At 33.2% G+C, this 15,376-nt stretch overlaps 1 protein-coding gene across 2 annotated transcripts in view; it reads right to left on the bottom strand.

Moving 5' to 3' along the window:
• The window catches only part of ATF2 (activating transcription factor 2), a 71,650-nt gene that overhangs the window by 36,827 nt on the left and 19,447 nt on the right, over positions 1-15,376 (bottom strand). Inside the window, exons 3-7 of one of the 2 annotated variants that reach the window (XM_019653719.1) lie at positions 13,017-13,091; positions 11,528-11,597; positions 4,983-5,079; positions 1,818-1,936; positions 1,544-1,672 (exon numbers count right to left, since the gene is read on the bottom strand). In XM_019653719.1, the coding sequence (XP_019509264.1) occupies positions 1,544-1,672; positions 1,818-1,936; positions 4,983-5,079; positions 11,528-11,597; positions 13,017-13,048 (447 nt within the window). In that variant the 5' untranslated portion in view covers positions 13,049-13,091. The remainder of the gene's footprint in view (positions 1-1,543; positions 1,673-1,817; positions 1,937-4,982; positions 5,080-11,527; positions 11,598-13,016; positions 13,092-15,376) is intronic. The other variant, XM_019653720.1, reaches the window with a different exon arrangement.

The raw sequence follows: 15,376 nt of genomic DNA, 5'->3' as shown, positions 1-15,376 counted from the left end.
AATAATTTCTCAGTCTCAAAAAGCCAAGTAATATTGATATCTTGAATATAAAATAAATAATTATTGCAGTGAGATCTTTCCAAAGTAAAGAAAAAACACAGAATTTGTGAGTTAGCCAGGACCTTACAGATGGTCTTTCCCCCAGTTTTACAGATTAAGTAACAAAGAGATCAAGGGTACCCACAACTCCTTAACTAGTTAGTAAAAAACTGGGTCTACTGTGTACTTTGAATTAGTCTTTATGCTGCCACTTACTATCAAAATCTTATTAAGCTACACAGGAAGAAAGATAAACTAGTAGTACTGGAACTTCATTATTTAGTAAGTTTGAGAATTTATAACATTCCCTCAAGGCCCAGTGGGAAGAGAGAGACAATAAACAAGTAAAAAAAAATAAGAAAACATCAGACTGAAATGTGTTACAAAGTAACAGTACACCATAATAAATCATGAAAGATTAATCGAGAGAAGGCTAGAGTTGGCTACGTTAGCATAGTGAAGATAAGCTTACTGAAAAAAGGCATTTGAACTGATACTGAAAGGATAAGGAGGTGAACATTCCAGAAAGAGAAAGAAGCAACACCAAGAGTAACGTCTTTGAGGCAGGAAAAAGCTTGAAATATTTGATGAACACAGCAGAGAGGCTGGATAGGTAGACCAACCCAAAGCAATGAGGGCTTATGGAAGGAGTGTGAGTTACCCTAAGTGAAATGGCAAACCGCTTTAAGATTTTAAGCAGGTAAGTAGCAATGTATTATGATGGCTGGGACTAAAGAGGTGACACTGAAGACAAAAAAGAGTAAATTAAGGATATACTCAAGAAGTAGGTCTGATAAGATTTGCTGCTGGTTTCACTGTGAAAAAAAAGAAGGAATTAAGGATTCTTGGCTTGAGAAACTAGATGGAGGGGGAGAAAATTTACTGAGATAGGGAAAATTGTGGCAAGAATCAAAGGCTCAGATTTAGACATATTAAGTTTAAGATGAGAGCCCAGGTGGTCCCAAGTTACGAGGCTATTCAAGATCCAGGAATGATCTTGGCCCTAAACCATACATCTACGAAAGGCCTGTACTAAGAGTTTCATAATCTTAGTTGCTGCTACCAAAGATCTGTTGCTGAGAATAAGTAACTATGCCCTTAACACTTTAAAAGCCTAAATAACTAACCTTTGTTCAAAGAATTTTTAGTTGTAAAGATTCTTAATTAAGCTGTCACTATAAAAGCAGTAAAAATAAAATAGCAAAACCTTGAAAAATTAAATTTATCTATTCTTTAAAAAATGTTTTATCTAAAATGACCGCTGTTCTCCCCTATCATTTTCCTGTGTAACAAAAAGCTATTTGTCTATAAAGGCAGATGCTTCTTTCCCTGATTATTTCTATGAGTTTTCACAGGCTTTCACATATAAGACTATTACAACCTTACACTGAATTATGTACAATTTGTTATCTTAACATTTTATATAGATCAAATATTAAACTTTACTTAGGGTGCTGATTTTTTTTCATTTGAGGTGTTTCTACCATAAATACAAATTTCTAACCTTTTCATCACTGGTAGTAGACTCTGGGTGAGGTAAAGGGCTATCCTGGTGAGTTGTTTCTACAACAGATGGCTCCTCAATTTTGCTTCTTATGATAGGTGTTGCAAGGGGGGATAAATCTAGAGGCATCTAAGATAAATGCAAACATTAAAGAAAACGTTAGGAGTTAAAACATAGCCAACCAGTATATCTAAAATAAGAAAACAGAAAGTGTAAACTATAATTATTATTCTGTCAGAAATACTCTTTTTTAATTTCATGGTTAAACACATACTTTTTTAATGTCGTCTTCTGAGGCTTTCTTGAATTCATTCTCAAATGGACTTGCCAACTCATTAAACAAACCCACTTCTTCACAGTTTTTCAAGAATCTTGTTGGTGTTGGGGTCTGATCTGAAATAAATGTCAAGAAGCAATCACACAGATTTTAAATATCACATAGGACCCTAAAATATAGCTAGTAAATTAACAAATCAGCAGGACTGGTTCAGTCAGCTGTTAATTCTCTCTTTGGAAAGACCTCTTCCTTTAAAGCAAACAAAATTTGGTTAAGTTTTTGTTGCAGTTAAAGATATTTCCTCCAAGTTTATGAACCACGAGAGTATGAAAGAAGTCCTCCTTGCTCCTTAGTCCACACCTTCTCCCTGAGTAGAGTGACATAAGCATCCTCTACTCCTAGATCAACTATTACCATTATTTAACACAATCAGGATTTTTAAAAATTTACATTAAAAATTACGTTTAAAATATATGCAATTTGGGAAAAACGAGGACAAGAGCATGTATATTCACTCTAACTGGGCCCTCCACTACTGTTCATGCTCTATTATGAATGCAAGCTTAAGATAAAACAGAATCTTTAGTAGGTAGATCAAATACTACAAGGAAGAAAAATGTTAAAACAAGAGCCCTAAAACTAAAACAAAACAAAATCCTCCCTCCTTATTACCATCTATTGATGCTAATTTTCTATTTTAATGCATTTTTTAAGCCTGTACCAGTTTCATATCTATGGAATGTTCTAGCTTAATTTCTAGCCAGCAGAAGAATAGTCAGCTCTACATTCTCAAAACTTGAAATATTTTAACTATACTTAAATATATATATACTCATGCTATGTGCATTAACACACGCACTGAATGTGTATGTGTACATGTGTTGGTTACAGAACAAGTGACATCCATATAGAGTGAAAAATAGTAAATTTATGAATTTTGCCTGTTAACTCTTATTATTTTCAAGGCTATTTATTCATATTGATCAGAGTTGGTAGCACATTCAAATTCTATTCACATTTTATAGATTTTAGGGCATCAATTTTACAGGTTATATCAGGGATCTAGCCTAAGTTAAATAAAAGTATAAGGATGACTCCTAGTTTAAGATAAAATATGCATAAAATCAGTGAATTTAAAATTCATGTATTTGTTAACTACCATGTCCCCAAAATGGGCATTACTTATTGTTTTATCTTCACCCCCACATATATATTAATATTATATTAGAGTACTAGGTTTACTACATGTAAATATGGTTAATGCCACTTGTCATACATATTAGACATAATGTAGGCCTATTTCCGACACTATTAGTATTATCATAATTACTGAAGGGACTCTACTGAGTCATCACCTATTAGTCTGCAACTTCTATACCCTCTACCCCCAAAAGACTTCCAAAATCGTACTATAGTTAAGGGTCCAGTGTGCATGTATCAGCTTAGGTCCATCACGAATGAATTAGTAAACTGAACATAAATTTGACTCTTCTTCTGTTCACACAAAGGGTTTATCTGAGCTCAACAAAAGGCCCTAATTTGTGTTAAAGAGAGAGAAAAGTCTTAAAAATAAAATGCATATGCATAAATCACTTTTATCAGATTACTGAAATGACCAGGCTTGAGAAAAATCAATACAGGCACAGTTAACCATGCAGATGGCTTATGGCTATTGATCATCAAATATATACCACACACATCATGTATTATATTTATACAGTAATGCTAAACTATTCACCTCAACATGTTAGTAAAAAAATGATCAAGTGCTGTATTTGAATGTGTTCTATTTTTCTGTTGTATTAAATGTAAACAGAGAGGAAAGTAATTTCTAGAAAGCAATCGCAAACATTTTTGAGTTAAAAAGTTAGAGAGAGAGATATTGCTTTAAGGCAATCAGTTTCAGAGAAGCAAAGAACTTCATGCCAAGGAGACCGAACCTTCCAGGCGGTTAGGTTGCTTGTTTGACTGTTTTTTGGTTCTAGCTCTTAATATCTGATGCACAATATTCTAAAGGAATACACACTTCACCCTTTTCTGCTCCCTTTCACACATAGAACTGAAGGTATGCTGAACATTCCCCTACATTTTTCATAAATAAATTCTTTTTGATAAATTACCAACTTTTTGTTACCTCCAATTTTGTCATTACAAAAATTTTGATGCTGAAAGAACAGGTAGAACCATCTAATATTTGCCTCCTTATCTCTCCAAAGATTATATATGACAATTTGATCTCTGTTTGGGTAATAATTTAAAACTATTAATAACATTAGGTATTCCAATATAATTAGACTTACAAATAGTGTAACCTAAGCTTTAGATTATACAAAATAATTTATAGTTAATTTGAATATTTATAATATGTGAATCTGTGGTTATGACACAAAACGGTCTGAAATTTATATATTAAAATTTATGTAAACTTTTTCTTATTATAATGCTTATAAAATATATAAAATGCAGTGAAATTATATATATTGTATGTGTGTACATATACATAGATGTGTGCTAATATATATTTAAATACCAAAAAGGGGGGCAACTAATACAGCATGGAGGACAATAAACCAATGCATGAATTGGGTTTCTCTTTTCACATATTGTGAAAGATAATCTTCTGCTTAGGTGATACTTTATGTTCCTAGGATCACACACAAAAAAATCTCTGATTGAATTTAGGAGGGTATTAAGAGTATTTTATTAACACAGTTGTTCAGTCCAAAAAAGAAATATAAACAAAATTCTAATGAACTACTCGCTAGGCGCTCTTTCTCCAACAGGAGGAGCTTGATCACTTTCTATCTTCGCACATCATTATACACCAAATGCAAACAACTAAAAGAAACAATAACTAAAAAACACATTAGTTCAATTATCAGTTAAATGTAAACTTTGGAGATGATATGAATGTTCCTAGGGTTCTAATTCACTTCCACAAAATTGACATTAACATCTATATTTGAAAACCAAACAAAGAAGTGAAATGAGTGGTCAGAAGAAAACATGGAGATGTAATGGGTAAAATACATGTTGCCAACATTTATTTAAATGAAGTCATTGGAATATCACCAGACTATATTATTTACAGAGAATACACAAAAATTGTGCACATTCCAGGTGAAATATGTATATAAGCTATTAATAAAAGCATATACTAACCAGCCACAATGACACTGTCATTACGTGCTGGACCAAATTTCAGTGTCATCTCATGTTTATGTTTATGGACAGCCAAATGATCCTCGTTGGTAAAACGCTGTGGCAAAAAGTTTTAAAATATAGTTAAGATTTTCAATTTGATCAAATAAGTAAAATAAGGAAATTCATTTCCACAACATGTAAAACCACCATTAACAATGAAATAGCAGTTTGTTAACTATAAAGGAATCTATTGTTAGTATAAACATACTAGATTTCAAATAATCATAGTGAAACCCATTACCCAAGAATAAGCAATACTGATATATTACTAGTTCTCATAGCTCATATGAGAGCATACAATAACAAAACCTGAGGCAAAGAAACTTGATATAAATTTCATTTGGACACTGAGAATAGACTACTATTAACTTTTTGCCATTATCACAGTAGAAATATATGCTTTATGGTGTAATGACTTTTGAAGGAAGCACTGTATTTACCTAGACTTCAGGTTACTTACCACTTTTAAAATGAGAATTTTCTTATAAAAATATTACTCCTGGATGAATTAAGAAGTAAATCAGGTTCTTTATGTTACCACACACACAAAAAGAATGTCTCTGTCATAGGTCAGTGAAGAAATAGCAACCAATACAATAATAAAACATTTGATTTTAAAATACAATTAAAATTTTAACTTAATAGTGATTTTTTTCATCACTTTGTTTTGTCACAGTTCTTATATTTTTAAAAATGAAGCAAAATTATTTTTAAAGCTACACTTAACTTGGAAAGGTCCTGCATCAAAAGTAACACTTATGTTTACAACATAATAAATTCATTATTTAAATATCTCCTGTGTCTGGATATCAATCTTTATGAAAATGCTCTTTATTGAGCAACATTTATAACTGAAAATAGAGAGCAGTCACTTTTTATTTCAGAGCAAAATTATAAAATGCCAAATTAAGAGATCTAAACTCACTCTCTAGGCTATGTGCTTATACATGGGGATGTTAAAGGGCCAGCCGAGTGGCTCAGTTGGTTAAGAGCTCGCTCAACAGTTTGAGCTCTGAGCAACAGCGGTTCGAGTCCCGGCCCGAGCTGAGCAGCCGCTGACCTGTCAATAGGTGGCAGGATGGCTCAGCTAAAAAAATTAAAAGACAAAAAATAATAATAAATGGGGATGTTAAAATTATATATATTTGAACTTGGTTCCCCTAAACCATCCAAATGGACTCCTTCTCTTGTGGTCCCTCCTCCCTTCGCACCATGGAATTCACTACATCCTTTCATACAACTAATAATAGTAGCTTTACATTAAAATAATGTAAAACAATGAAACATGTTTTTCCTTATGCTTTTTATTGTTTATAATTATCCTAAAAGTATGACACTGAGTATCTACTGTATATCATCCTTAGCCCAGCCCACCAGACCCTCAATCTGTAGAAGCTAATCCCTCTTATTTATGCTCCATTATGCTCTGCACAATGTCTTGGTTATAGCACCTATCAAGATTACATTGATATTTTTTTTTGTCTGTTCTTTTAAGCAGGCTGAGCTCCTGCTGTTTGGAGTCCCTCAAAGTCAGCATATAGTAAATATTCAATAAATGTTAATTGAAAGAATGAGCTCCCTAAAATCAGCTGAATCTTCAAGCCCAGTCTAGAGAAAAAAACAAAAAACCCACCCAAACCATAGACTGCTCAGTAAGGTTAATTAAACTTTCATATAACTTGTCTATATTTTCCTATCATAGTAAGAATGGGTTACCACTAAGACTTTATGTTACTGTACACACCAATAGAAAATTATCTATTATTATATGACTCCTCTTCAGAACCTGCTTGTAGTCTCATTGAAGGTGAGTGTTCAGATGCAACAGTACCTCTATTCCTTGACTTAGTCATTCATTAAGTCTTCAAAGATTTACTGAGCACCAACTATAGGCACTGGGACCATAATCCAGCTCTTCCGCACTCAAGTGCTATTTTCCTATTGCTTTATAATTATAGGAATCCTTCCCAATTTTGGAGGAATAAGTAGTCATTCTTTGATAGACTGTTGAATAACAAAGCTCTTAGAAAATAAAGAACACATCTGTAGAGTTTACTGGCATTATTCATTGCTTTTTACTTTTTGCATTATAGCTTTAAATGTACCTGTCTTATATTCCATACTAAATGTATCTTAAATTTATTTTATGTTTCAAATAACAATGTGGCTTCTTCACAGAAGATAATCATTAAACATTTGTGAATGAATGCTTTGGTAGAGGTCCTAGATTTTAAAATGGCAAAGTCAGAATAATTAACAGATAAAAAGAACTTGGAGAGCTATCTCCTAGGAATGTTATTCTATCAGCATCCTCTGCTTGGATTGGCTTGATTACAAATTTCCAAATCAAAGAGCAACTGTGTACAGAGTAGCACTGTTTTGTGCAAAATGTGAAAATGTTACCAGGATTGATCCGAAGTAAAAGGACCCTAAAAAACATTTAGGGTTATATTAATATTAAAAGAGGAAATGCAGGAAATAAGAATTTACAAAGGCTTATGTAGGATCTACACGTTAAATTTATCTAAGTGCTATTTATAAATGGACTGTTGATCATATAATGGTATTTACATACATGGATAAAATACACTGAAATCTGTGCTTGTTACAGGTGAGTTTAACCTTGGCTGTCATGTAACTTTATTTACCTCTAACAAGAAACTTAAAGGCCATGTCAAAAGATAATCTTGTCAAAAAGCAATCACCAGAAAATACACACACACACACACAGTGCCAAAAAATGTATATACATTTTAAGAAAGAAAAAAACTATTAAAATTGTAATACTCAATATATACCGATAACAAAAAATGAACAGAAGTCACGTTTGACTTCTGCAATTACAAGAGGTGTTCAAAGTAGTTCCATCGGCGTCCTGACACTTCTGATTACAGTGAACTACTCCTTGAGCAACACTGACCAAAGTGTCCACTTGTATACTTTTTGGCACCCCGGTATATATGAATGAAATGCATTTTTTCAACAAATACAAGTAGCTACTACATGCTAAGATAAAATTTTTGCAGAATCTATTTGAATTGCTTTCCCAGCCAAATTAAAAAATTTATTAGAACATTAAATTTTGTAGAAAAATAATAATACTGCTAGTAAAAACAACACATTGAATTTATCGAATTTTTCTTCTAGGCAACTGAGAGTAGAAATGCAAAATATAGTAGATATGTACAGTATTTTGATAAACAACAAGACTTTGAGCATATAGCTGAACAAACAATGGGAAAGGCCGTCAAGAAAGGTAAAACAGGATAACCATCTCTCTTAAAAGACTGAAAAAGAAGGGTAACCTGACAAATGGAAGGGACAAATTGTAATAAGCTCTGATATCTGAGAAATCTAGGTTTCCAAGGCTAGCACACACTCACCAGAACTAGCTTCCTAAGAAATCGGACATTCTGCATTTAACACATGCATTCACATACATGATACACATTATTATTCCTTTTTAACAGATAAATAGGTAAAATTAAGTTATAAAGCTATCAGGACAATACTAGTTGAAAGATTCTATTCAACATCAGGAAGTCAATGATTAACACAATCTGTCTCTCACACACTCACACACACACACACACACACACACACACTTTCACTGAAACTTTAGACTGAATAAAATGAATCTTTATCTCCTTTGTAAAACAACTTATAATGTATATATTCTATCAAAAAACAATTTTCAATGAGTGTCACCAAAGGCAAAGATATTATCAATAAAATAGAAGAGTTCCAATGTTAAATGAATCTGTCACTAAATTATCTAACTTTGTCTCTTTCAACTGAATTCCGTGGAACACCACTTTAAAACAAATGAAATTAACAGAACTCTTTTTGTGAAATACCCAACAGTGAATGAGGCATATAAAAAAAAAATTTAATAGTAAGTCAACAGTTAAAATTCTTTGCATTGACTTTTATGAAAAGAATTGCTCTCTCTCTCTCTCTCTCTCTGAAATGATATCAACAAAATGTATTTTTTAAAATTTAAAATTCTATTTGAAAATTTAAATTTAATGAAGTCTATTAAGCGTCTTAAAGATAAAATTCAAATTTGGAATAATGTCATCATTCAGTTGTGACAAAAAATAATTTGTACTACCACCACTGAACTGGTGCTTCTAAAATCAATTACTATTAGAACTTTTGATTTTCTAGGGAATACTATTTGAATCTAAAGAGAGACTATGCAATTACTGCTACAGCAATATTTAACAAGTGGATGATGCTGACATTAGCCAGGTTACTATTTTGATCATTAACAGTTACAAGATATTACAACAGAGATTAGAAATAAATAAAACAGGGCCAGCTGAGTGGTGTGTTGGTTAAGAGTTGGCTTGCATGCCAGCTCTGAGCAGCAGGGCCCTGGATCGGATCCCACATGAGGGCCAGTGATGCTGCACCCTCTACAGCTAAGATGGTCAACAACAGCTCCACCTGGAGCTGGGCTGCTGTGAGTCACAAGCAACGGCGTGGGCTGCAGTGGGGCTGGCCAGCAGCTGGCGTGAGCTTTCGTGAGCCGCCGTGAGCAGTTGTCCAATGGCTGGCGAGTGAATGCCTCACCCGGGAAGAGCGCAATGATAATACCAACCTGGGCCAGTGAAGCGACGTCCTCCACAACTAGACTGAAGAACTAAAGGACAGCAACTTGTCTGTTCCCCTTCCCCGATTCCCCAATGCTGTTCCCCTCCCCCAATTTCCCAATAAAATCTTTAAAAAAAAAAATTAATTTAAGCTGTAACAAAGACCTAAATAAAAAACCAAGCTTTCAGAGGAAAACAAAGAATATCTTTGTGACTTAAGGGTAGGGAAAAGTTTCTTAGACAAATCACAAAAAGCAACATAGAAGAGAAAAAATTACTACATTAGACTTCATTAAAATTAGAAACAACTGCTCATCCAAAGATATTATTATGAAAATTAAGATGTAAACCAGACTTGGAAAAACTATTTGGCAATGGACTGGTATTCAGGATATATAAAGAACTCATATAACTCAATAACTAAAAGACAGACAACCCAATTTTTAAAAAACAGGCAAAAGATTTCAAAAGATACTTCACAAATTATACGGTATACAAATGGCCAATAAACACATGAAAAAGTGCTGATCTTTTCATTAATCATCAAAGAAATGCAAATTAAAACCACACGATGTATCAGTATACACACAATGAAAATGGCTAAAATTAAGACTGACAACACCAAATTTGCAAAGATAATGGAACAAGATCTCTTATACACTGCTAGTGGAAATGTACAGTGGTACATCTGTTTTGGAAAGCACTCTGGCAATCTCCTAAAAAGAAAATATATCTCTATCATATGATCTCACCCTTATACTGGTACTCCTAGGTATTTATACAAGAGAAAAGAAAGCAAAGACACAAATATTCACACAAGCTTTAACTGTAATGCCTAAAAACTGGAAATAGGCCTAATATCCACAAACATTTGGATAAACTAATTGTGGAACAATGAAACACTACTCCTCAATGAAAAGAAATTAACTATTGATCACATAATATGGAGAAATTAGAAATTAATTGTGTAGAATGAAAGAAGCCAGACAAAAGTAACTACTGGGTTATTCCATTTATATGAAATTCTAGGAAATGAAAAACTAATCTATAATGTCAGAGGTAGGATCAGTAGTTGACGGGTGAAAGGGATAGCAAATGGGCATGAGGAAACTTTTGGGGTGATGAATATGTTCACTGTATTAATTGTGGTGTTGGTTTTATGGATGTATATACATCTGTTAAAATGTATCAAATTGTACACTGTAGTATGTGAAGTTTTCAATTATACCTCAATTTAAAATATGAACTAAAGAAAACAAAAGCCAATAAGACACTTTAATGCTTAATGATTTATAGTTTGTATGTTTATTCTGTAATTTCACTACACATTAAATTTATTCTTTCATTCCTTACTGTCTAGTCATTTTAAGATTAGAATAATTATAATAGCAATATGTTAAACTGAATAGCCTGTTAAAAAAACACTGAAATATTATTTTCTGAAACAACACTGAATACTATTTTCTAAAAATGCTTCCACACATGCTTTGTATTAAAGATGTTAGACTTAAGAACATTAATATATTAGTAATATCTCAGGTAAATATTAGTTAATTTCATAAGAGTTAGCAAGTAAAATAATTTTTATATAAGATAATGTACATCTGATTTCCAATTGGCAGCTTACAATGATTTTTAACCAACTTTTAAACCCTGGATTTTGTCCAGGTTTTCCATCTTTCCATTATAAGACTTAACTTTTCCTCCATATTGAACTGAATTTTTTAAAACTCAGATAATGCTGTTGAGGAAAAAGAAGAATGTCTTCCTGAAATTTTTCTGGGTTATTTTCATTTAGCTCCAAAATTGTACAAAACATTGTAAGAGAATCCTTTTAATGACAACATACTGCCATCAGTGTTTTAACAAATGTGAAGATACATAATGACTTAATTTATATATTACCTGGCCACATCCAGGGGCAGTGCATAGAAAGGGTTTGTCATCACTCATATTCCACAGGTCCTTGTATTGCCTATAATAAAACATTAAGAGATGGCTAAATGGTTTACAGTATATATTTTTAAATAAATAACTTAAAATGTAATATTATTTGATTTTTTCACTAAGTTTGTTGCCTTTTCTATTTGAATGTGAAATAAAACACTTTTACTGACATTTTAATTCTGTCTTCCATCTTCTTCTTATGAGTTGACAAATACACATATATGTAACAAGCACACTTTATACTATAAGAAAAAACGTTAGGAACCCTGGTCTACCAGGCTAAATCTTTCCTGTTCAACAGCATTTTGTGCAGAAAGAATGAAATACTGTAGTTAGAAAATCACCAATGAAATAATGGATCTAGGCAACTATCATCAACATCTGATAAAGCCGTTAGGAGAAAGGGTGAAGGGAACATTATAATGGCTGGATCGAGCTGACAGCGCCTGAACTCACAGGACAGTCTTCAATTAACATCACTAAAAAGTGGGACAAATAGACATTACATACCTCCTATATGATGCAATAAAAAGCTCATGAAGTACTCTTGAGGGCAAAAAGTCAAACCTGAATCTAATCAAGGCTCTCTAGATTCAACTACAGGAAATACAGGAGACAGGAAAACATGTCAAACAACACTACCAGGTTGCAATTAGCTAAATTCTATAGGACAAAAGCCTTCATGTCTCTCCAAAACATACATGCCATGGGGAACCAGCTTCAGATTAAAAGGTTTAATAACCATACTAACCAAATGCAATATGGCCACCCAACCACAAAAAGACATTTTTGAGTCAAGATTATTTTTCTATTTTTCTATTTTTCAATTTTGATTTCAAGTTTCCAATTACTCCTTCTATCAACTTGTAGATTTTTATTTTGTTTTTGCTTGCTTTCTAGAAATTATATATAACAACTGTATTTGACTCAACTAAAAATTCTGCAACACTGTTACTTTTCAACACTAGCTTGTTAACTCTTCAGAGCAATGTTTCCCAAAGCAGGGTTGAATATGGCTATTACAGAAAAAAGGTATGTGGCAAACAAATTTGGAAAATGCTGGAATACTTTGTTTTTTGGTAGGACTTTCCCGAGCCATTACGTAATATGTTGAAGTGAAATGACTAGAGGAGCAACTAGAATATGGCATTTCTGCCGCAACCATTTGCTAATTGAATGCTTTTTCACAGAACATCTCATGGGACTAGTATTATCTGGAATTAATTTTAGGAGATATTAGAACGCTAAAATATGTTTGGTTTATCATTGTTAAGGGTATTTTGATGCTCTCTTTGATAATTTAAAAGCACAATAGGAGTATCAGCTAAATTACATACTAGATAAGTGTTTTCTTATTAATGGAAAAAAACCATATTTATCTAGAAAATAAAAATTTTTATAATCTAAAATATTAAATAGCTAAAAATACCAAATATTGCATACACACCTGGCAGAATTCACACGTAACTTGAATTTCATAAGTTGAACAACTTATCACGTCCTTTTTTTCATGGCAAGGATACTGCAAAACAAAGTGGTTTCCCACTGTTAATAATAGTTTTGAAACATTTCTTGAAACACTGGAGAAAATAAAAACACTCAAACAATTACTCCCTGTAATGTTACTGACATCCAAAAATCCAGTCACTATTAAAAGTGTTTGTAGTAATAGATACGTATGATATGGGGGAGGGGGTATGGATAGGGAGGGGGGGGTGCACTTTGTGAGGGGTGAAAAGTCTTACTATTGCATTGTTTTGTACACCTGAAACTAACAAAAAAGAAATTAAGTCTTTGTAATAGTGTACTGCTTCTGAAATATGAACACCCATGTAAAATGCCTTAAACCCAGGTATATATTATCTAGGGTATATAACATATCCATCTCCACCATTAAGAGGGTGAAGTATTTATTTTTTAAATTTTATTGGGAACAGCTATGGTCATTGGTTCCACATTGCTTTTATGCTAAAATGGCCTAGTTGACTCTTTTAGGGAGGGCGCAGCTCACAGTGGCCCATGCGGAGATTGAACCGGCAACCTTGGTGTTATCAGCACCATGCTCTAACCAACTGAACTAACCTGGTCACCCCAAGAGGGTGAAATATTTAAATTTGGCCTGTACAGCTGCGGTTGAAGAGTAACCAGTAAAAGGGTAAAAAGCCTGACTTCTGATGTCTGATGTAAAAGGTGAGATCTAGTATTTCAAAATATCTATTTAGAATGCTTTTAATTTTTTTAAATGTAGTTGGTGGTAGTCAGGTTCTCAGCCTAATTCATCAAAACCTATTTGTCCCATAATGTAGTTGATCTATAAAAGCAGCTATTGATTCCATAACTTTATAACTTACTCATTAGATGCGAGTTTAAAGACAAGTACAACATACTGAAACTATCCAGGTCAGTGGCCCTCCCATTTTTAAAACTCTGCTAATACTGCTGCATCTTACATTCACTGAAATCCCATCTAGTGGTGAACATATATATGCATATTGAATATATATGCATATTCAAATAAGCTAAGAGAAAAATTTTATTTTTCATAATTTTGCTTATAAATGTGATGTGATGGATGTCTTGCTCAGAAACAGTAGCTAATTCATGCAGGGAAATGTGTAAATAGCCTCAGTTCTGAGTCCTGGAGTTAAGAGTGATCTGGTATAGCAGATAGGAAGAAGAAAGTTTTTTTCCCTGGCCCCAGGCAAAACTTGTATCTGGTAGGATGCCATTTCTTCATTCACATCCAACTTTACCATGCTGGTTGTCAGAAAAGGGGGAAAAAAAAAAGCTAGAATAATCCAAAGGAAACCTATAAAGGTTATGCTTCTGTCACTGCCAGTAGAATGTAGGCTTCTCTTTGATAAGGAACTTATCCTTGGGTTAACTACCTAAAACAGTGCCTCCTAGCTTATAGCATTTACTCATTAAATATTAAGAAATGAATAACTGTATGACATGAACAAGCCAAATAAGTTTAGTTCACTTTTGACTCAAAAAACTCTTGTAAAACTAAAAAGAAAATGCAAATAAAATTGCTCTGAAAAACCAAAGCAATATTTAAACTTAGTTAAGTCCCAGAAATATTCAGACACCAAATACCAATAAAATTTTCCATTCCTTATTACTGTTTTACTAATACCTAGGTGAGGTCACTGTAAATATAACAGCTGAAGTACCTTGAGGCATAAATGATGATTATTCCTCCGGGAGGCTTAAATGCTATCTCTCTGTTAATCTAACTGAATCTGGAGCCTCTAAATCCAGACTTCTCTCCCTTTTACAGCAATGTTAGAAACATGCTCATAGGGAAGCCTGGAATGGGGCTTCTCTTCAACTATAAATTGTTGGGGAAGTCAATGACTGCAGACGGAGATTTGTTACTATACCACACTCTCTCTGGCAAGCATCCATGACCCATACTGGCAGGAAAATCGCTGTCATAAAGAGTAAACAGGAGGGTTCCAAGCAAAATTTAAAAGAAGTCAGTTTCTTTGGTTTCTCCTCTCTCTTAACTCTTCTTCTTACACTCCTTTATTTCCTTGCCCACATGATCTAGTGTTATTCAAGTTTCCCCTTTTCTTCTTTCAACAACAAATATTTGAGTGTCTACTCTGTGCTTGACACTATGCCAGATGCTAGGGATGCAGTGACGAATTAAGATAAATACCTGCCCTCAAAAGCTTCCAGGAAAGTGAGGGAACTTACACTAACCAAGCACCCAGCTCAGAACTCCTTTCCAGTTTTCTAAGACAATTCCACCTCTAAACATGTACATGCTCCTTCTATATATATATATAATTTTTTTTT

The sequence above is a fragment of the Hipposideros armiger genome, unplaced genomic scaffold, assembly GCF_001890085.2.
Source record: "Hipposideros armiger isolate ML-2016 unplaced genomic scaffold, ASM189008v1 scaffold_205, whole genome shotgun sequence".
Lineage (NCBI taxonomy): Eukaryota > Metazoa > Chordata > Mammalia > Chiroptera > Hipposideridae > Hipposideros > Hipposideros armiger.
Note: the sequence above shows the minus strand (reverse complement) of the source record. Positions and strands in the feature narration are given on the sequence as shown.